General features: G+C 45.5%; 1 protein-coding gene across 7 annotated transcripts in view; it reads left to right on the top strand.

Moving 5' to 3' along the window:
* CSRNP2 (cysteine and serine rich nuclear protein 2) overlaps window positions 1–21,226 on the top strand; it is a 214,644-nt gene that overhangs the window by 133,803 nt on the left and 59,615 nt on the right. For all 7 annotated transcript variants that reach the window (XM_069653376.1, XM_069653379.1, XM_069653375.1 and 4 more), the window contains one exon: window positions 16,918–17,177. In XM_069653376.1, coding sequence (XP_069509477.1) covers window positions 16,918–17,177 — 260 coding nt within the window. The remainder of the gene's footprint in view (window positions 1–16,917; window positions 17,178–21,226) is intronic.

Below are 21,226 nucleotides of genomic sequence, written 5' to 3'. Positions count from 1 at the left end.
AGGGAGAGGCACTACGCCACCCAGTAAACAGTGGCGTTCTGCTCCGGGTCCCTTCCCATGCATCCCCAGTAGGGGGGCACATTTCCATCTTCACCCACGCATGGGAAGGGATCACTTCGGATAGATGGGTGCTGTCCACAGTGTCCGCAGGATACTGTATAGAGCTACTAGAAAGCCCCCGCAACCATCCTCCAAGACAGAAGATGCACTCCTTGGAGCACCAAAGAATCCTCCTCGAGGAGATCGTCGTTCTTCTTCCAAAGGACGCAATAGAACTCATCCCGGGCAACCAAGTAAACAAGGGTATTTATTCAACCCACTTCCTTGTGCCAAAAAAAGATCTAATAATGCGCCCAGTATTAGACTTGCGCCCTGCAAACAAGTATGTCAGGCCACAAAAATTCTGCATGACTTCACTCCAGAAAGTAATCCCCCTACTAAAAAGAGGATATTACATGGCAACATTGAATATGAAAGATGCCTATTTTCATATTTCCATGTTCCCAGCGCACAGAAGATTTTTGCGTTTCAAGATAGACAGCCATCACTGCCAGTTCAAGGTGCTGCCCTTGGGAATAGCCTTGGCTCCAAGGGTATTCACCAAGGTACTGGCGGTGGTGGCGGCGCACCTATGCAGGGAGGCAATACCGGTGTACCCTTACCTGGACGACTGGCTCATCATAGGGAAAACCCCCGTAATTTGCAGATCCAACATTCAAAGAACAATCAAACTCCTCTTCCAATTGGGCTTCTCAATCAACGAGAAAAAATCAAGCCTGGTCCAAGCACCTCAAAACAGTTCCTAGGAGCTGTCCTAGACACCCAAGAGGGGTTGGCCTTTCTGTCAGAGGAAAGAATTCGGAATCTGTTGCTGCAAATTCCTCAAGATCAGTCCGGTCGCCAGATAAGGGTGCGCAAAGCGATGTTTGCTAGGCATGATGGCATAATGCATTTATCTGGTTCCCCACGCGTGCCTGCGCATGCGACCCATCCAGGAATGGTTGGCGAAACAGTGGTCTCAGGCAGATGGTCAGCCAACACTAGTACAGAGTCTTCGCTGGTGGACAAGAGCGAATCTTACAAAGAGGAAACCCTTTTACGATCCAGAAATACAAGCCGTCGTCACAACAGACGCATCCCTGTCAGGGAGGGGGCTCACCACCTTCACCACACAGCTCAGGCTCTCTGGTCTCACACAGTGGCTCAGTCACATCAACCTGCTAGAACTTCTGGCAGTCTTCAGAGCGCTACGGGCATTCAAACCCCTCCTATCCAACCTGTCAGTGCAGATCCTAACAGACAGCACAACGGCAATGTTTTACCTAAACAAACAAGGGGACAGTCGTTCGTCAAATCTGTCCTAGCTTGCCCAGAAAATTTGGAAATGGGCACTCGGATGGAACATTTACCTGTCATCCCAACATGTTCCAGGGGATCTCAATGCACTAGCAGACGCTTTGAGCAGAGATCCCCCCCCAGAGGAACACAAATGGCGACTACACGAAGTCGTAGACGATCTCTTCTCTCAGTGGGGTTTCCCCACTATAGACATGTTCGCCACAAGCAAAAACAGACTATGCCCAGACTTTGCTTCCATGTTCCGCCAGCCAGGCACCAAGGGGAAGGCTCTATGGATGAATTGGTCAGGGATGTTTGCCTACGCTTTTCCACCAACCCCTCTGATGAGGAAGGTGGTCAACAAGATACACAGGGAATCGATGATGCTCATCCTAGTTGCTCCTATGTGGGCGAGACAACCATGGTTTCCACACCTATGCAAACTGGTGGTGTGCAATCCCATCAAACTCCCGTGCTGGTACAATCTACTCTCACAGCACGAAGGACAGACTGTGCACCCTCAACCCAACTTGATGAACTTGGCAGCATGGCTCCTGAAGTCATAGAGTTCGGCATCTTAAATTACCCCAGAGATGCATGGACATCTTAAGAGTCTAGAAAACCGAACATAAGACACTGTTACTTTAAGTGGAAAAGATGTGTTATTTGGTGCCAGAATAGACAAATCAACCCAATTGATTGTACTCCTTCCAATATTGTCACCTACATGCTCCACCTACTGGATGCAGGGTTGGTATTTAATTCACTCAAGGTGCACCTGGCGGCGCTGTCAGCCTACACCACCTCTCATAACAAGGTGTCATGGTGGAAAATGCCAGTAGTCAAAGCCTTTATGGAAAGGCTAAAGAGACTCTACCCTCCAATTTCTAACCCACCACCAGGTTGGGACCTTAACGTGAAGCTTGATAAACTCATGGGACCTCCCTTCCAACCCATGCATAAAGCTAGTCTCAAACACCTGACTTATAAAACAGCCTTCTTAGTAGCCATTACATCCATAAGAAGGGTCAGTGAAATTCAGGCTCTGTCAGTGCAGGATCCTTTCTTTACTGTTCATAAGGATAAACTGGTTTTACGCACTCACCCTAGGTTCTCACCTAAGTTCATTTAAAAATTCCATGTTAACCAGCCCATTGAGCTACTTGCCGCCTTCCAAGAACCCAAGAGCTCTGCTGAGGTGAAACTCCACACAATAGATGTGAGGAGAGTGGTCCTCTACTACATGGACAAGACCAAACCGCTAAGAAAAACGGAACAACTGTTCGTCACCGTAATTCTAGGCAGAGAAGGAGATTGCATCTCTAAAGGTGCCATCTCTAAATGGACAGTCAGATGTATACAACTGTGCTACTCCCTTTCAGATACAACACTGCCTTTCATGCTGAGGGCCCACTCTACAAGTGATACTGGGGCCACTCTGGCTTTCATTGCAAATGTACCCCTTGACACCATTTGCAAAGCAGCTACATGGAGCTATATTCACACCTTTACTCAGCACTACTGCATTGACATTCATTCCAAGACAGATACTCAAGTGGGACAATCGGTTCGAAGACATTTGTTCGCTCATGACCCTTCTCACATCCCACCTCCTTCTTCTAACACTGCTTGCTAATCTATGCACAGCATGTGATCTAAGCAGATTCCACAAGCCTCAGAAGGGATACATTACTCACCGTAATCGTATTTCTGATGCTTGTATCTGCTTAGATTCACATGCGCCCGCCCTTCCTCCCCTCTGAGAGAAGGTGCATGGATGCTTGTAGTCTTATCTATTTTATCTGCTTGGATACTCTGTACTCAAGCTACTCTTCATGCTACCTTATGTCAGATATAAATACATTCTGAGGGTCCTACATGCGTGAGGGATCATGGGTACAGTGGACGACACACTAGGGATAGTATTACTGGCACGCCCTAGTTCACCCCTTTTCGAGTTTCGAAAAACAAACTGTAATACTCTGTAGCTTCCACTAGACAAGGCAAGTTTGTACAGCATATTAATATGTTGATCTCTGTGGCACCATGTAGAGGTATGCCTATCACCACAGTCAAAAGGGGTGCCATAGAGATCAACATATTAATATGCTGTACAAAGTTGCCTAATTTATTTGAATGTTTAAATTCTGGTATTGCACTTGTTTTGTGTTTGTGTGTATATATGTTTACACTCACACACACTCTGTTCTGGTGTAGGGCAGGACATGGTCCACTTCCAGCAACAGGTCATGGTGTTTTAAAGCGGGGCTGGAAGTGATCTTTTTTATATCAGGGAGGGGGTGATAAAGTTCCTATAGAGCAGAAAAATTGTAGAAAAGGAGCAGAATCTACAGGCAGTGCAAGGGAAAGAAATTGGGTAGTTTTATGAAACGGATGGATGATATGAGGTGGGGAGTAGCGAGTGACTGAGTTAGCAAAATAGAGTGGGGCTAGGCCGTGAATGAATTTCAAGATGACTAAAAGGAATTTTGGGGGATTGGTGATGCATGGGGAAGCCAGGCAGCTTGAAGACGATGAGCAGAGTTGTCAAACAAGCAAAGAGGATGTGTGGTGTGATTTGCAAAGTTGACAGATTTATTTAAGGGGAGGGGCGAAGGAGTTGAGAGGTCAATCAGGGCAGCAGTTGAAATTACTGTGTAAAAGAGTGAAGATGAGCATTTTACTGGTATGGTGGTTGAGAAGGGAGTAGACTGTCCTGATGTTTAGTTGGTTGAACCTTGCTCAACCAATGTGGTAGCGGTTCAGTTGGTGAAATTTGAGATTTCAGTTTGAGAACACTGTGGTTGTGAGCTATGGGGAAAGATAAGGGGCAGGGAACGGGGAGCAGAATTATTGGCCAGGGTGTAGCTAACTGGTCTTTGAAACGTTGAGCATAAGACAATGAAGTGCTATGCTGTGGCGGATAACCAGAAGACAATTTGAGCTTTGAGCAAGGCAGTCGGGGGTAAAGGTAGAAAAGCTGAAGGTAATCTGGATATTGTCAGCAAATGGATTGTAGAAGAACCCAAAGAAATGGGATGAGCTCACAAATAGGGAAGGTATAGAGGGTCAAAGGTTGTGGGCCAAGGACACTACTATGGCTTGCTTTAACTGATAGATGGGTGTTATCTGAGGCATTTGTGTTTCAGATGGTGAATTTATATTCTGAAAGATCAGACCGAAGCCAGCCAAGTGCAGGTTCTTGGATGCCGAGCAGGAGCCACTGTGTCAACGATCGGTGGTCAAGTGTCTAAGGCTTCTGAAAGAAGGAATAGGCTAGAAAAGAATTTTATTTTATTTTTTTTTCAAAACTTTATTAAGCCCCGAGGACTAAAGGGCTGAGGAATCCACTGTTTGGCTGTGGCGAGAGACTTTATCTAGTGGAGAAAATGGAGAGAGGGGTGTGTGTGCCTGTACCTTTAACTACCTTCCAACTGACCAAGTCACCTGACCAGGTCACCAGGTACAAAAGGCTGCCTCTGCCGCCCTTGCGGCGTTAAGCCCTGAGGACTAATGGGCTGAGGAATCCACTGTTTGGCTGTTTGGCGAGTGGCGTATTGTATTGCAGATGATGGATCCATCAAATCGAACCTCGAGCTCAATCAAAACGTATGGCCATCGTAGAGGATCTTCCTGAAAAACGTGCTTGTCAAAAACAGGTGAGCCAATACTTTTCCTGCCCATCAGTGCCGGCAAATAACGATTTGTTAGAGGGTCAAGCGGATCAAGCCGTACTGATGACAGATGATGTATTTCAGCCGTTTCGAAATGAAGAGGGTTCGCCCCCCTCTCCTGATGCAGTTGTGCCTCCCGCTTCAGCCCACCCCGAAATACTTGATCTATCTCCTGCATCTATTGGGCGTAAGCAAGTAGAGGCATCGATTCAGCACTCGACTCAAAACGCCTCTTGTATGAACTGCACAGATGTCAATCCTACTATCACTTTTGATCCAGACTTACCGGCGGGGGAGGTCGAGCCGTGAGCCGCCCTGGGGGCGGTGGGCGGGTGTCGAGCATCTGGTGTGCCAGTGTTTGCTGTGGCCTCCGCCTGCGTCGGGGCGGCGGTGGGGTCCCCGGAGTCGGGTTTGCGGTCCCTGGCCGGGGCCGATCCATTGTGTTGCTGATGGGGGGGGGGCAGGTAGCTGCTGCGGCGGGCGCGGCCGACGTCGCTCCTGGGGAAGCCGAGGCTGTGCAGCACCTGCTGGACGTGACAAAGCCGCGTCTGGTCAGTCGTGTGCGCGCACCTTTCGAGTCTGCTCAGAGACGGAAAGCTGTGTCTGACGGCAGAACTACTGCTGGCTCTGAAGACGTGTCAGAGGTAGGTGCTACTCCCGATGTAATTGAAGGGGGAAATATGACCTCATCTGGAATTTTAAATAGTGATCAATATGTCATGCCTCCATCCATACCCAAAACCCGACCCCTGAGGCAATCTTAATGGTCACTCATTTTGAAACACCTGTGTTTAATTCACAAATAGGATGTGTGCCGAGGGGTAGCGATGTTGGCCTACCCTACTCTGATAAAAGAAATTCCCTAGAGGTGGTATCCTCGGTTTTACAGAATTTGATCAATTTAAATAAATCCCGTTCAAAGAAACAGACGGTGGCATCCACCCCCGGTGCAGGATGTAATGCCCAAAGCTCCCCAGAAAAGGAACTGCGTCAATATCACTGACGTAAACAGAGATATATGGGGATCTGGCAGTTATAAAAGATCTAAAGCGGGAGTGTCTGTATCCTCAAACGAGTCAGAACTGTCACATTATGGCACCGTGGCAGATTCCCAGAAAAGATTGCCTTTGCACGTCAATGTAGTACTCACACCTAGGATGAGGCCTCAAACTCACGTAAACAATTCTTCAAATAATGAAGATTCGGCAGATGACTCCACCACAAGAGACTCCTCATTTACTGAGCGCCCCTTTCCAAAAATTCGCCGTGAACGGGCACAGTTGACACGAGCAGCTCGTGACCCACAGGAGAGAGGAAGAGAGGGATGGCCTTCCCCGTGTGTACACGTACCTGCAAACGAGCTTCTAATAGCCCTAACATCTGCAATGGCAATTTCTTTAACGCCTTTCACTAAATTGTACGAAACCCTAAATGATGATGTGAAAGACGTTACAACTTTAATGGCTATGATGAACTTGAAAGTGATGCATCTGGAAGCACAAAAGTCCAAACAAGATAAATCAAAAAATATTGGCAGGCTTAGACTTTAAATGATGTTAAACGAAATGATACGATCGATAAAAAGTTGTTCGCAGAGGTTGCAAAAAAAGCTCTGTTGCTTTTTCGAAAAACATTGACTGTTCAAAGAGGAGAGGAGCTGGGTAGCGTCGGCCCCATGTTAGAGATGACAATGTCCGAACGGCCGTGTTCCGATGAAGCTCCATCCAATGCCGATAAGATGGCCATGAAGGCGGCCTGTCAGGTGCAGCCTGCGCAACCCATGAATCAGTTTGTTATTCCTTTAGAAAGCCTTGTAGCGGAAGGGAATGCCTCGTTGATCCTAGAGTATAACCTTGCCTTACCGCAGGCGGTAACTGAGGTAGGAAATCTCATCAACCTCAGTGAGCCACAGAGTGAATGCGATGGGCAGTCTACCCTACTGGAAATGTCGTTTAACATGGCCTTCCAGCAAGCCAAAAATGCATCAAATCCTGCCCTATTGGATACTCAAAAGGCATCTGGTTCAATTCCCCTGGCGAAAGAGACGGACCAGGCAGCCGGGATAATTGAAGGAACTGCGGTTATCAGCATTCCCGCTGGGCTATTTCCTATTTTTGGAAGTCAAGATGCAGAAGCTATAAGCAAAGCCAATATGGATGCGAAAAAAAACCACCATGTGTGGAGAAAAAGCAAAAGAATTTACCAGCACGGAAAAAAATCAACAAAAAGGAGCACGAAAATTCCTACTAACATTAATATGTTCCAACTGGTAGACAAAGCAATTACTTCTAGTCTGAAATTAGCGGATACAATCAAAAAGAGCTCAGTGGGTCAGCCACAACCACTGGAAAATAAGACGATAGCCGGCGAAAATTTGCCAAGTGAAGAAGAATTGGCAACTCATAAAGAGTTAATGGATCTATCGACTTATGAAGATTTGGAACCAGAGAGTGTTGATCCGGCTCGCAAAATAGTGCTCAATTGTCAACCGCCTCAAAACCGAGCAGCGATTTTAAGAATTCGGCAACAGAGCCCGCACCCCCCAAAAGAAACCCATCTCAATTGATCCAGAGCATACCCTCTATTATAACACGAGGGAACAACGAGAGGCTGTGTGAGTTGGTGCCTCTTAATGGAGAAGTAGGGTTCGTAGATTTGGAACCTAGGAGCCCTGAGTTTATTACGCTACAACCAAAATGGGAAAGACTGAGTTTGAGCGAACAGAAGAAGCATCAAGACTTTGGCGGTGTCGGCCAACGCTTAGTGAACGGAGTGAACTTCACAAAAAGAACTGAAGTGCCTACGACGACAGCCGCCGTCGCCTCTCTACCCATACTGCAGAAAATTGACTACCAGCAGGTCGAAACTCTTAAAAAAAAAAAAAAAAAAAAAAAAAAAAAAAACAGAAGACTGAGAACCGGCTGGAAACAGCCAGATCTCTTGAAACCGTCTACCTTGATTAAAATAATGATTGAGAGGCTGGGAGGTGGCGTAAATTAATCCTGAATAGATCAAACGTGTTAAGGTTGCTTCACCACATACCTCGGCGCCGATCTTTAGATTCGAAAGATCTGAAAATTGTAGAATTTCCGGATGAGTCGTATACCGATAAGGTGATCTTGCATGTAAACTCTATTATAATTGCGAATGTAATTCTAGAGGCAGATGAATACCTGTTATTGTTCGGCTTTGATACGTACAAAGTAATGGAACCGGAAAGGTGTAACAATACAGGGAAGAATGATGGAAAATGTGCCCCACTGTACATGCAAAAGGAAAAGTCACCGTTGCTGGAGCCCTTGCAAAGCATTGAAGCAACCGAGCAGCAGGACCTGCGTGGCCAGTGTGGTTCAATCCGTAAGGACCGACAGGTTGCTCCCACACTTCCAAATACCGTAGCCGTTGAGCAGGTGGAGGCAGCGAGAACAAGCCCGATGGCAAAAATCAAAATAACCATAATTAATGAGGCGTCGGCTGTCATTCCAGCGGCAATGACATCCGGTAGCTTGCATGAAAATGATCCAACGCATGAATGGAAATGGCTGGTGTCCGCCTTAAATGCCAAAAAGCACAGCTAATGTTTAAAGCTAAGCGCGGCTCAGGAATGTTCCCTTGCATCATGGAACACGCGCGGCTTCATTCATCTTTTAAACGACGACTGGCTTCAAGACTTACATCTGAAATGCCTGCAAGAAACCTTGTTGTGCGATTTGCCAGTGATCTCTGAATTCGAATGTGCTTTGAATCCACCTATCAAAGCTGCTAAGGTGCGGCTGCTAGCAGGGCTGTTAACGATGATCAAACGGTCCTCAGGCCACCGGTTGATAAACTCTAAAAACTACTCGCCCTACATTCAAGTTTGAGAGATGAGAAAACTTATGGAGAAACCAATGGTGTATGACGTGATACACATAATCAACGTATATTGGAATCATCGATGGACTGGATCAGATCCATTCATCGACCAGGTTTCCTGCATAATTGACAACCTGCTCGAGTCATCCAGTGGAACTGGCTTGATACTCTGCAGAGATTTAAATATTGACTTTTTTAAACCAGAATGTCGCCAAAGGTCATTTAGCTAAAACCTGGTCAGATGAAATGAATGTAAGAGGCTTGTCAATGTTAAATGGCTGCACCCAAGGTGACATACTGGCGAAGTCCACGTGGCAGCACGAAAACCACTGCTCGATCATCGACTATATCTTTGTTTACGATGCATGCGAGAATAAAAACCTTGAATATTCGTGCAATGGACAATAGTGACCACGAAATGCTGGTATTAAAATTTCACGACACAAAAGGCGTCCAAAGTAGAAAATGGGGCTCAAAAGTTTTGGTTGAATCTAATCGCCTACGTGTAAGATTGGAAGAACAAGAGGTGGCCAACATATGCTCTCAATTTAAGTTGACACCGGCAGAGATTGAATATACGCCGATATTGGCGCAATTTAAAAGCAAAAACAATGGAATGAAAAATTATTAATTCAGCAAAAAAACATTGTTTTGACCTAATGGTGATGCAACGCATAAGATCCATGAGAGCTGAAATACGGAAAAACAATCAAGGTCCAAAAGAGGAAATAAGGTCAAGAAATAAAGCTACCAAACAGCATTACAAAAACTGGATTAAAAGCCATCAATTTGTGGTACACCAGAATGATGCGGAGGCCATGCTGGAGATCTTATCAAACAAGAACAGCGGTGAGTTCTGGAGAACGATAAATGGCATGGAGTCCCCGCAGGAGGCACTACAAGTATGCCTGGTGACTGAAACTGAGTGGGTCCACCATTTCACGGTGCTATATCACCTGGCTATATCACCATATATCATATGGAACCCAAACTTTTCAAAGGATGACATCCGAGAGGCAATAATGAGAACGCAAAATTCAAGGGCCCCGGGCCCTGATGGATTGTCAAACTTTATGATCAAACAGTTTTCTGATCTTTGGGCTGACTTGTGCTTCGATCTTTTTGCAAGAATCAACTCGCAAAAACAAGTGCCGACATCATGGAAGTCAGGAATAATTGTGCCAATCTTTAAGAAAGGGAATAGAGCTTCACCGAAAAACTATTGTCCGGTGGCACTGCTTGACGTTTTAGGCAAGCTCTATGCTTCTATGTTGCAAAAGAAATTGTCTAATTGGGCCCAAACAGCAAAAAAAGTGGACGAAAGACAGGCAGGTTTTGTGAAATTGGTGGGGTGTTTACTGAACCTGCTAATCTTAAATCTACTGAAAATGGAAGCCCTGCGAACAAATACGAAAGTGTATGTAGCCTTTTGTTGACTTTTCCATGGCATTTGATATGATTGATCGGGAAGCGTTGTGGCACAAATTAGAAGTGTGGGGTTGTCCCGCAGACATACTGGCGGCAATCAAAGAACTACACACAGACACTTCAATTGCGATTCGTCTCGATCAATCAGGCACCCTGACTGCCCAAATTAAGACACAAAGGGGTGAAACAGGGATGCCCGTTGGCAGCTGCAATCTTTAGCCTCTTCATTTTTGACATTGGTGAAGCAATTCAAGCAGTGAGGGCTTTTCCACCGAAGCTTAATTCATCTCCGATTAGCTGGTTGTTGTACGCCGATGATCTGGTTATACTAGATCAAACCCCGATCGGCCTTCAACGCAAACTTGATGCGGTACAAAACTACGTGAGCATGAATAGCTTGAAGATAAATCCAGCAAAGACTGAAATATTGGTGTTTGAGAACCTAAGAACGCGCCAAAAACAAAGGCGCCCTAAACACGTACGGTCATTAGATCAAGTGGACCTTTGCACTTCAAAATCTGTAAAATACCTGGGTATGATTCTCAACTCTAGAATTTGTGATGAACCTTGGATGACTGATTCCAAAAGGAAATGTGGACAGTTGGCATGTCAGGGTCTGGTAATACACAAAAAATATGGGTGTTTTTCAATGCGACCGTTGAGAAACTTTTATCAACAGAAGGTGGTCCCAGTTTTGACATATGGCGCTGAAAATGCTTTTGGTTGTCCGCCGACACATTGGGCATCATTGGAACACATGTTTTGGTCCAAAACTGTAAGCCTACCAATTGGCATATCGACAGCATGCATAAGGTACGAACTTGCTTTGGTATCGATGCATGCCAGGATCTGCTGGAACCAACTAGCTTTGTTCCGGAAATCCAAAACAGAGGTGGGAATCTTCCAATTTAAGATTCTCCATAGCGCTTGTATTAGAGGCCCGGATATTCTGTCATAATGGGTGAAACGATGTGAAGATCTATTAATAATCAATAATATCAGCTTGAAAACTCTCCATTCAAACCCGACAGCAGCAAAAGTGAAGATTTGGCGTGCTGATTGGATCAACACTTGTAGTGAGCGCCAGTCTGCCAGTGCGATGAAGGACGCTCCCGCTGAAGTGAGAAGCTACAATGTGTTGCAATTTTATATGACCCGTTTTCCAAATTCGAAAGCCCGTAGACTATTCATGCTATTCCGGCTGAATGCGTTTAAAACGAAAGATCGTACCAGTCACTTGGCGGGGGATGTAGGTCTAAATCTTACTTGTGGCATTTGTAGCAAGGAGCTGGAATCCCTCAAGCACCTTGTGCTATTCTGTCCAAACTTAAAGAATGAAAGATCTATTAATTTGGGCCAGTGGGACATTAACCATCAATCCTTGTGTGCAGAGGATTGGTGGCAGAGTTTGTGGAACGGGTTTGAGATGAAACTAATTATGCCCCTGACTTCGTTTTTGAGGAGAGATTAAATAAAAACATTTAACAATCATTTCTAGGCAATGAAGTTAAGTAAAATAAAGGCTGACTGAACATTGTGAAAAACGCTCTCACGAGAGGAGCCATAGTCCATGCCTGGGGATATGGAATGGAGGAGGACAGCGGGGGCATATTATTAAGATGTTAATTGTTGTTTGTTTTGTGGTGTAACATTTTAAAGGTTTGAATTTAAACCAATAAAATTAAAAAAAAACTATTTATAGATTTAGAACTTTACAGAAGCAATAGAACATAATACAATATCTCAAATGCACAAGGTGATACGTATTCACCCATCATTTCCTAAATAAATCTTTAAGAAGTAACAGAGGGGAACTGAATACAGGGAGTAGGGTGACAGAAGGTAAAAGAAAGAAATAAAATGAAAAAACAAAAACAAAGCAAAATAAAAAACCTAGAACACAATCAAATATTTTAAGCGTAGAGATCATTAACTGCACCCCACATCCTCTCATATTTATCAAGCTGATCTTTTGCTTTAAAGGATATTTTGCCCCTCTTCAAGAAAAGGGACAAACTCTGCAGCCAGTCATCAATGTTAGGAGAGGTATCACTTTTCCAAAATTTCAAAATCTGCTTCTTGGCTAGCAAAAAAGCTCTATATATCCAAAACAGTTTCCTTGTAGTTAAACCAATATCTGAAGGCAGTAAACCTAACACAGCAACAAGTGGATCTCTGGGTATAGAGAGATCCAGAACCAACTCCATCCTCTGCAAAACACCATCCCAGAATAATTGTATTTTACCACATAACCACAACATGTGGAGTGTAGTGCACACCTCCCTATTACAGTTCCAACAACAGTCCACATTACTCAATTTACTCATTCTCATCTTCCATGGGGACCAATATAAATAATGAGTAATTCTTGGTTGTGTATATCTCAAATCTAAATCCACTTTGTATTTATCTGGACCTGCACATATGTGGCTCCAATCAATAGCCAACAATTTTGTGAGATGAGACAACAGTGAGAAAGTTGGGCAACATCAGTCACCGCCGTTTACCTAAAGCGATGGGTGCACAACACATTGGGTCTGGCTCACAGAGATCTTTGAATGCAAGGTAGATGGGGATTCAGCTAAACACCCACATTTTGGAGTAGTGGGGGAAACCAGATGGGATATACCTCCTGATTCTGCCCATAATTTGGTCGAACCTGCAGTTGAGCACTCCATACTCGTCTTAACTGTCTATAACATACCTTGATTGACTTACAACCCGCAACCTTTTGCTGTATATGTACTTGAAGCTGACCACACAGGATTTGACCTTTGTTCAGAGACGTTTACATAAATTCACCATGTCTTTAACATACCTGACTGGCCAGTATTATTTTATGTTTATGAATCCTAACATGCCTGCAACATACCTGATTTGTTCTGTAATTTAATGCTGTTTGTATATTATAACCTGTATCGTGCGCTACTTCGTATCTGGATACCTGATGTAGCCCCCCCCTTTAACATGAGGCGCGGCTTTACCAGTATGTGCATCTACCCTACCTTTGTCTGTTGCTTACATGCATACCCTTTGTGCGTGGTCCTTCACTTTGTCACTTTGAACTTTCTGCAACTAGCGCCTAGATAGCTTAGGAGTTTTATGAGTTGCTATAAATGTGAAAATAAAATAAATCATTCTGGCTGGCTAGTTTGGGTCGGTGAAGGGAGGGAATGGTTGATGTCTTCAAGCAGGCAGGAAGATCATAGTTTCAAGAGAGGGTTTTATTTATTTTTTTGAGTAGAGGGACCAACACGATATGGGGTGCCAGGGCTTTGGTAGTTTGAGAAGTGAAAGTGTACACAGAGATACATGGGTGATTGGCTTAAATGGGTGCTAGTTTGTTCGGATGTAGAGGAAAAGGGGCAGAGAGAGCAGGGCTAGTATGGGTAGCTGAGAAGGAGGTGTCGGAGAGAGGATGGTGATTAGGTTGCATGTGATTTGAAGATCTTGAATGAGAATTAGAGGGTAAAGTTGTTAGTAGAGAGAGGACGGGGGCAGCATGGCTTGAATGGTGCTGGAGTGTTCCATGGTGGGATCACAGCTAGATAAGGCTGATGAAATATGTGGGCTCTGCTTTGTCCAAAGCAGTAGACCGAGCAAAGAGCTAGACCTTGTAGTTCATGGGTGAAGTGTTGCACCAATGTTTTGGATGGTTTTGCAAGATGGTCCTGAGACTGCTAATCTCCTTAGAGATGTAGGGCTGGGGTGAAGGTGTGAGTCGGGTAGTCGTGCTTAAAGGTAAATCTCAGGCTGGAGTTGATTTCCAGGAAGGCTTGGCTGATGGGATGCCTTGGGGGGGGGGGGGCTAGTAGGGGGTGAGGGCTCAGCATCAGGTAGGTAGGGGGACGGAACGTTTGGTTTGAAATTCAGTCTAGTTTGTAGACAAGTAGTTTGGGGAGAGAGGATGGTGCAGGGTTCTATCCTATGAAGTGTTGGAACAAGTGGTCCAATGGAAGGGGATCAATGGAGAGAATGTGGGAGGTGATGGAGGACTGGAAGATGAGGTTCAGGGAGTTGCCATGGATTGGTTGGTCATGGTGAACGGTGATGGAGGGAGTCCAACAGAATTAATTCAAGATAAAGTTGGGGTGGATGTTTTAGGAAGGTAGAACCCTTCTAAAAGGGCAATAATGACCTCAGTACAAAGAGATGAGGCCTGCTTTCAAAAGGGAGTTGAGTGGTTGCGTATTGAAAGGAGCGAGGGTGAAAGGGTAAGTTTTGTAGATCATGAGTCCAACCACTCCTCTAACACGGGGGAAAGTTGAAGAAATATCATTTGTGGATGATATCCATGCTATGCGGATGATATCCACACTAGCCCACTGATTTACAGATCATTCTTCTTAAGGAATTTGAAACCTTTGTGGAGCCTACATATTTATTTAAATGATAAATAAAGTACATAATGCACTGAGGGCCAATGATGTCATCTTGAGGTTCGGGAGATATTTACAAACCACCCCCCACCCCCTCTTCAGCCTTGTGCCTTATCAGGTCCCCTGAACCCCCTCATGGCATGATTCCACCATATATTTATCAAGGTCACGTGGTATCACTGTTTGCTATGTCCCTATACGTCTTCAACACCAATTCACAGGAGACGAATAGGTACAGTTCACTTATTTATTAATTTTCACTGCAGTGTATTGAAGAAATATCAAACATGACAAAACAATCACAAGCTCACGTGCATATCATTTGCTTGATTAATTACTAAAGAGGTTTCATTAATGAAATAGTTTCTGCCTTTTATGATACATAAGTAGTGTATGTTTTTAGAATTATCTGCAGTAAACAGACAATATAGCTCTCGGGCATACCTGCCTACGTTTAAAAATCCGAAGCTCTGAGATATCTGCTGCCTGTGGGATGTGCCTAGCATCACTCATAAGTAGTCAAAGCTCCATCCCTGACGCACCCTATGGTAAAAAAAGGGACATGGATACACCACACACACACACACACACACACACACACGCATGCACTCATATACCTTACCATGTTGCAATTTAAAAAAAAAAAACTGACTGCAGCTTAGCATATTGACTTTTTCATTTGGGCAAATATAAGTATTACCATTTAGTGCATAGTTGTAATCAACCTGACATTTTGTCCATCCTCTTTTGGTGGAGAACCAGAACTGCAGTAATGTGCTTTAGAGCTGCTGCAAATAAGGCAATTTCGTTAATTGGCGCAGCAAGGATTTGAGACCATTTTGAAACTTGGGGACTTGACCACATATCCTCTGTGGTCTAGTTGGTAGAAATGTGGTAATGTATGGCTTTTAGGAATATCCTTTAAAGATATTGCTTGATAAGTACACGAACTACATCAAATCAACAGGACAAATAAAACCTTACAGAAATATGTTAAGCAAAAACGGTATGGTTCTTGCATTCTGTTCGCCTTCTTGATTGGAAAACTACAAATACCAGAGTCCAAAGTAAAATGAGCCTAAAAAGGTATGCTGGTTATTATCTATGAAGAGAAGGGAATGTGATGTTTCACAAAAAAGAAATCCATTTTGGTGTGCCAAGTATGCACATATCATGCTAATAAGATAAAGTTGTAAAAGCATTTTGTGTTAGTCATTAACAATCATTACAGTGTTTATTGAGACAGAATAGCTTCCCATTCACTCATAACATTTTTTGAGGCCCTGTGAGGATATAGGTGGACCTATCCAGTAGCCTATCTTTTAGTGTGACAGGCATCCTCTGAACCAATGTCACACTTATGTTGGAGCAATCCGCCTTGGGCAAGATCATGATGGTCGGACAATGGTATAGACTTCCATGTAAATGCTCTACAGAACAATTCCTCTTCCCCCCCCCCCATTCACACTATGCTATTATGGAGACTCTCTGCCACTCTTCAAAGGAGTCGCAGCATGGGACAGAGTGGGCAGGTCAAGAAGCAACACTCTATAAAAGCTTTACCGGCATGGTAGCTCAGCAAGTTACATGACAGGTTCCAATCCCCCTAGTGGAGCAAAGATGATTTTTTAATTTTTCCACCCAGAATCCTTTGTGGCCGAGCAGGTGAGGTTGACGTGTTATTGAATGAAAGTCGGAGGCTCTGTTGGTTTCACTGCGGCAAGGGGCAAAGGTGCCAGGAGGCCCACCAGTCGCAGGCTCACAGACACACCAGAAATCCAAGAGGTATTGTGCTATCCTCCAATGACTGAGAAAAGCTGAAAAACCCAGACTCTCTTGACCAATCCTGGTGGTTAGGAAGCTCTGCTCCGAGTCTACAGCTCCAAGCCATATATTCCCCCTCTTTTGGGTTCATAGTCAATCAACGCTTGTTTATTTCGGATTTGTATAAAATTCATAAAACATCAAAATCAACAAAATTTATCAAACATCAAAATCAACAACAAACATATCCCGGACAAAATATTTGTAGATGGCGCGTAAATTGTAAAAGCACTGGTAGCATTAGGTGTTTACTTTCTAACATACAATCATGAAAGATGCCCATTGCAGCAAAGTTTTAGTAACTGAAGCATATTGCTAAAATAAAATAAACTTCCGCAGCTATATGTTTTCAATTCACAAGATTTTTCCAACAATTAGATTTTTACTTCTTTTTTCCTCTCTTCCCTGCTTCCTTTCAGCAACTTCCATCTTGAAACGACAAAAACTGATGAGAAGGAAAAATGTCCGCTTTGACCAGGTCACAGTGTATTACTTTCCACGTCGCCAGGGTTTCACAAGTGTACCCAGTCAAGGGGGCAGTTCCCTTGGAATGGCACAGCGCCACAACTCCATCCGGCAATACACACTTTGCGAATTTGCACAGGAACAGGAAGTGAGCCACCGGCAGATCCTGCGAGAGCATCTCAAGGTGGAGAAACTTCGTACCCGGAAATTGAAGGTATGCAATAAGAGTGTCATTGCTTCTCCTGGCAGACAGTGGATTGAGGCATCAGGGGCATAGCTGTTTTGTGAATGGCTTTTGTTTAAGTTGTATTTGGTAGTAGTTGGTTTCAGCTTCCGGTGCGAACACTTAACCAGATTGTTGGTTCTGGAATACACTGAAATAATTACAAATTACATTCATCATTTTGCAGAGGACTCCTCATAAATGTAGGCTATTCCAGATCCCGCATCTTACAATTCAGAGCACACACTTTGAAATAAGTATATTCATCACATGGTCCCTATTCTGGATCCATTGTCAGGTCCACCATAAATATAGAATATTGTTATTAACTTGAATATTTTTCAGATCATTCATTTAGTTTGGTGCAGATTTTAAATCATATAGTCAACACATTAGAGGTATATTCTGTTATACAATCCGTATCCTTTTGACTGCACATTATCAGTGCAGCTTTTCATAACACACCATACTCTCTGCTTTTCTTTTTTTTCAAAAAATATTTTTATTGGTTTTAGTACAAACATTGCATCAGGTGTTAGCGGATACATAAAGAGCGCTGCGAGCAGCGACTTTGAGCTTCAAGATGCAAGTAGTAAAACAGCAAAACAAAACAACAGTAATAACAGGTCAGGGGACAGGTCCGGGGAAGGGCAGACGATTAATTTAGCCCTAGAGGGCTGTGATGGGTTACAAGTGGGCGGGAGGGGATCCTTGAAAATATATTAGGCGCTGGGTCATGAGTGGGTGGCAGCGCATGTCAGTTTGTCCGGGGCTTGCTGTCTTATTCCTGGGTTTAATCACCAACGGGGTCTTGGGCCAGTCTAGACCTCTGCTACTGCATTGTCCCTTCTGTATTTAATCGGTATTGTCCATCCAGCGCAGGGAGGGGGGTTGTCGTACCAACCCTGGGAATTTCTTAGTGTAGTCCAAAAAGGGAGCCCATGTAAGGGAGAATTTGTCTCTGTTTCCGAATCGGTGGGCAGTTATCTTTTCAGCTGCAATTATGTCCCAACATTTTGCCCACCACATCTGTACTGCTGGGCCCTCTGGGTTTTTCCACAGCCTAGCTATGGAGATTTTCGCGGCCGTCAATAGGTGGGAGCATAACTCTGCTCTGTGCCCGGGGAGGGGGAATTGGCCCTCCCCACTTGATCCCAATAAAGCGATGCCCGGGTCCCATGGGATGGAGAGCCCTGTGATTTGCTTAATGTGATCCAGCACTGATTTCCAGTATTGGATAGATTTGGGGCATGACCAAAACAGATGGAAGAGTGTACCTTTGTCTGGGCATCCTCTCCAGCAAGCCGGGGGGATCGAGGGGTTGCATTTATTTAGTGTCTCTGGGGTCCGATACCACCTGAAGCATACCTTGAATGCTCCTTCCTTGTTGGACACGCACTTCGAGCTTCTGTTTGCTCTTGTCCAGATGTGGTTCCACTCCTCCAGCTCGATTGGCCTCCCGATGTCCTTTTCCCATTTCAGCATGTATGGTTCTTTGCGGGATGGGTCTGATCTGTCCAAGAGCTTGTAGAGTGTGGAGATTCTGCCCTTTGGAGGGGAGCCTGTGAGGGTGAGTTCCAGGGCTGTAAGGGCCCTCGTTCCATGACGCTTCATCTCTCTGTTCGAGAGCCAGTGGCGGAGCTGGGTGTATCTGAATCTTTCGCTCTCCGGCACGTCGAACTTTGCCTTACAGGCCTCGAAGTCTAGAGGGCTTCCCTCCTCGTAAAAATCTTGTATCTTCTCCAGCCCTCCAGCTTTCCATCTCCTGAAGTTACTGGGGATGCAGCCTGAGGTGAATTCTGGGTTTCCCCAGACCGGGGTGAGTGGGCCCGTCGTGCCGCGGGCACTCCATAGTCGCGCCGCTCCCCTCCAGCTATTGACTGTGTTTTCAGTTGCCGACAGAGGACCCGATCCCTTGTTCGCGTTGGGGTCCTTCAGGTGTGGCAATGAGGATATAGGGACTGGACTCCAGGCCTCCTCCAGCTCCAGCCAGCGGGGCTTGGAGGCGGCGGGGAGCCAAGCGAACGCCGATGAGAGCTGAGCGGCCAGAGCATATCTTGCAACGTCGGGTGCTCCCAGTCCCCCCCTCTCCCGACCCCGGATCATGATCCTTCGCGGGATACGCGGCTGTTTCCCTTCCCAGATAAAGCTCATGATGTTCTTTTGTAACTTCTGGATCTCTTGCTTTGGGATTGTAGTGGGTATGGCCACACACTGGTACAGGAGCCTAGGTATGAGGTTCATCTTTACGGCCGTGATTCTTCCAAACCAGGAGATCTCCTGTTTTTGCCAGCGTGCGAGATCGGATTTGAGTTCTTTCAGGAGTACCGGGAAGTTGGCTTTGTATAGTCTGCTTGAAGCGGCGGGGAGCTGGGCCCCTAGATACGGGAGGTTCTTTCTGGCCCAGGGGATCTGATATTCTCTCTCCAGGTCCGATAGTAGCTGGCTGGGAAGGTTGATGCTTAAAGCTGTGGACTTGGTGAGGTTGACCTTAAACCCCGAGGCTTCGCCGAAATCTAGTAGTTCTTTCCACAGGGCTTTCATGGAATCCTCTGGTTTGGTTAAGGTGAGGACGACGTCGTCGGCGTACAGGGCGGTTTTATATATTTGAGACTTGACCGTCAGACCCTGGATCCCTGCATTGTGGCGAACCCTGATCGCGAATGGCTCCATGGAGAGGGCGAAAACCAGGGGGGACAGGGGGCACCCCTGCCTAGTGCCTCTTGAGATTTTGATCGGGTCGGACTTGGCTCCATTCAATCTGAGGCTGGTAGAAGGGTGTTGGTAGTTTGCTAGTGTCCATTTTATGAAGTTTGGGCCGAAGCCAAAGTGTGTGAGTGAGTTTCGGATATAGCCCCAGTCGAGCATATCGAAGGCTTTATGTGCATCCAATGATAGTACCATCAGTGCCTGCCCCCTTCTATTGGCGGACTCGATGACATTGATGGTTCTTCTTATATTATCGTGGGTGCATCGGCCGGGTATGAATCCCGTCTGATCCGGGTGGATGATTGAGGGAAGCAGGGGGGCCAGCCTATTCGCGAGGGATTTTTGCGTCATAGTTCAGGAGGGTAATGGGTCTGTAGGAGGCACACTGGCTCCGATCCTTACCCGGCTTCAGCAGGAGCACAGTTATTGATTCTTCCATTGAGGGGGTTGTCGTGCCTGAGAGGAGGAATGAGTTAAATAAGGTAGCCAGTTGGGGCGCAAGGATGTGTGAGAATTTTTTGTAGAATTGAGCTGTAAGCCCATCTGGGCCAGGGGTTGAGTTTTTCAATTTAGATATGGATTCACTGACTTCTTCTGCCGAAAAGGGGGCCTCAAGGGCATCAAGTTGCGGGGATGGGGCAGCGATATGTGCTTCTGCAAGATATTTGGTGTGCGCTATTTCGGCCGTAGGAGCACCCGACATGATCATTCTGTGGTGGGAAGCCATGATTTCAATTTTCTCCTTGATGGAGTAGCGGAGGGTCCCTTGCGCATCCGCGAGGTTATGGATGAGGTTCCTTGTTCGTATCTTTTTTAGTTTGTGGACCAGAAGCCGGTTAGCTTTGTTGCTGTGGACATAGTAAAACTGGTATATGTTAGCGCCCTGGCCGCTTTGTCGGCTAGGTGCATTTCTAAGGAGCGTTTCGCCCTTTGTAGCATGCGGCTCGCTTTCCTGTTCGGGCCTCGTTTAAGAATCTTTTCCGCTTCTGACACCTCCGCTTCAAGTGCGTCTTGTTGCAGCTTGCCACGACGTCTGAGTCGAGCTGTGCAGTCGTTTGCCGTGCCCCTAATGACAGGTTTCATAGCGTCCCATATCATTGCCAGCGAGGAGTCTTTGGGGGTATTTTCCCTGAAGTAATTTTTGAGGGCTTCTGCCATTTCTGTTCTGATTGCGATGTCAGCTAGGATGTGGTCTTGCAGTTTCCATTGTCTTTGGGGAGGTTCCGGGAGGCCTGATACCCTCAGATTCAAAATAACTGGAGCATGATCCGAGAGGGCTCTGAGCCCGATTTGGATGGTTTCGACGCAGGGTATGAGGATGCTTGAGATTA

This window comes from Ambystoma mexicanum, chromosome 3q (assembly GCF_040938575.1).
Source record: "Ambystoma mexicanum isolate Mex_15411 chromosome 3q, UKY_AmexF1_1, whole genome shotgun sequence".
In the NCBI taxonomy this organism is placed as follows: Eukaryota; Metazoa; Chordata; class Amphibia; order Caudata; family Ambystomatidae; genus Ambystoma; species Ambystoma mexicanum.
Note: the sequence above shows the minus strand (reverse complement) of the source record. Positions and strands in the feature narration are given on the sequence as shown.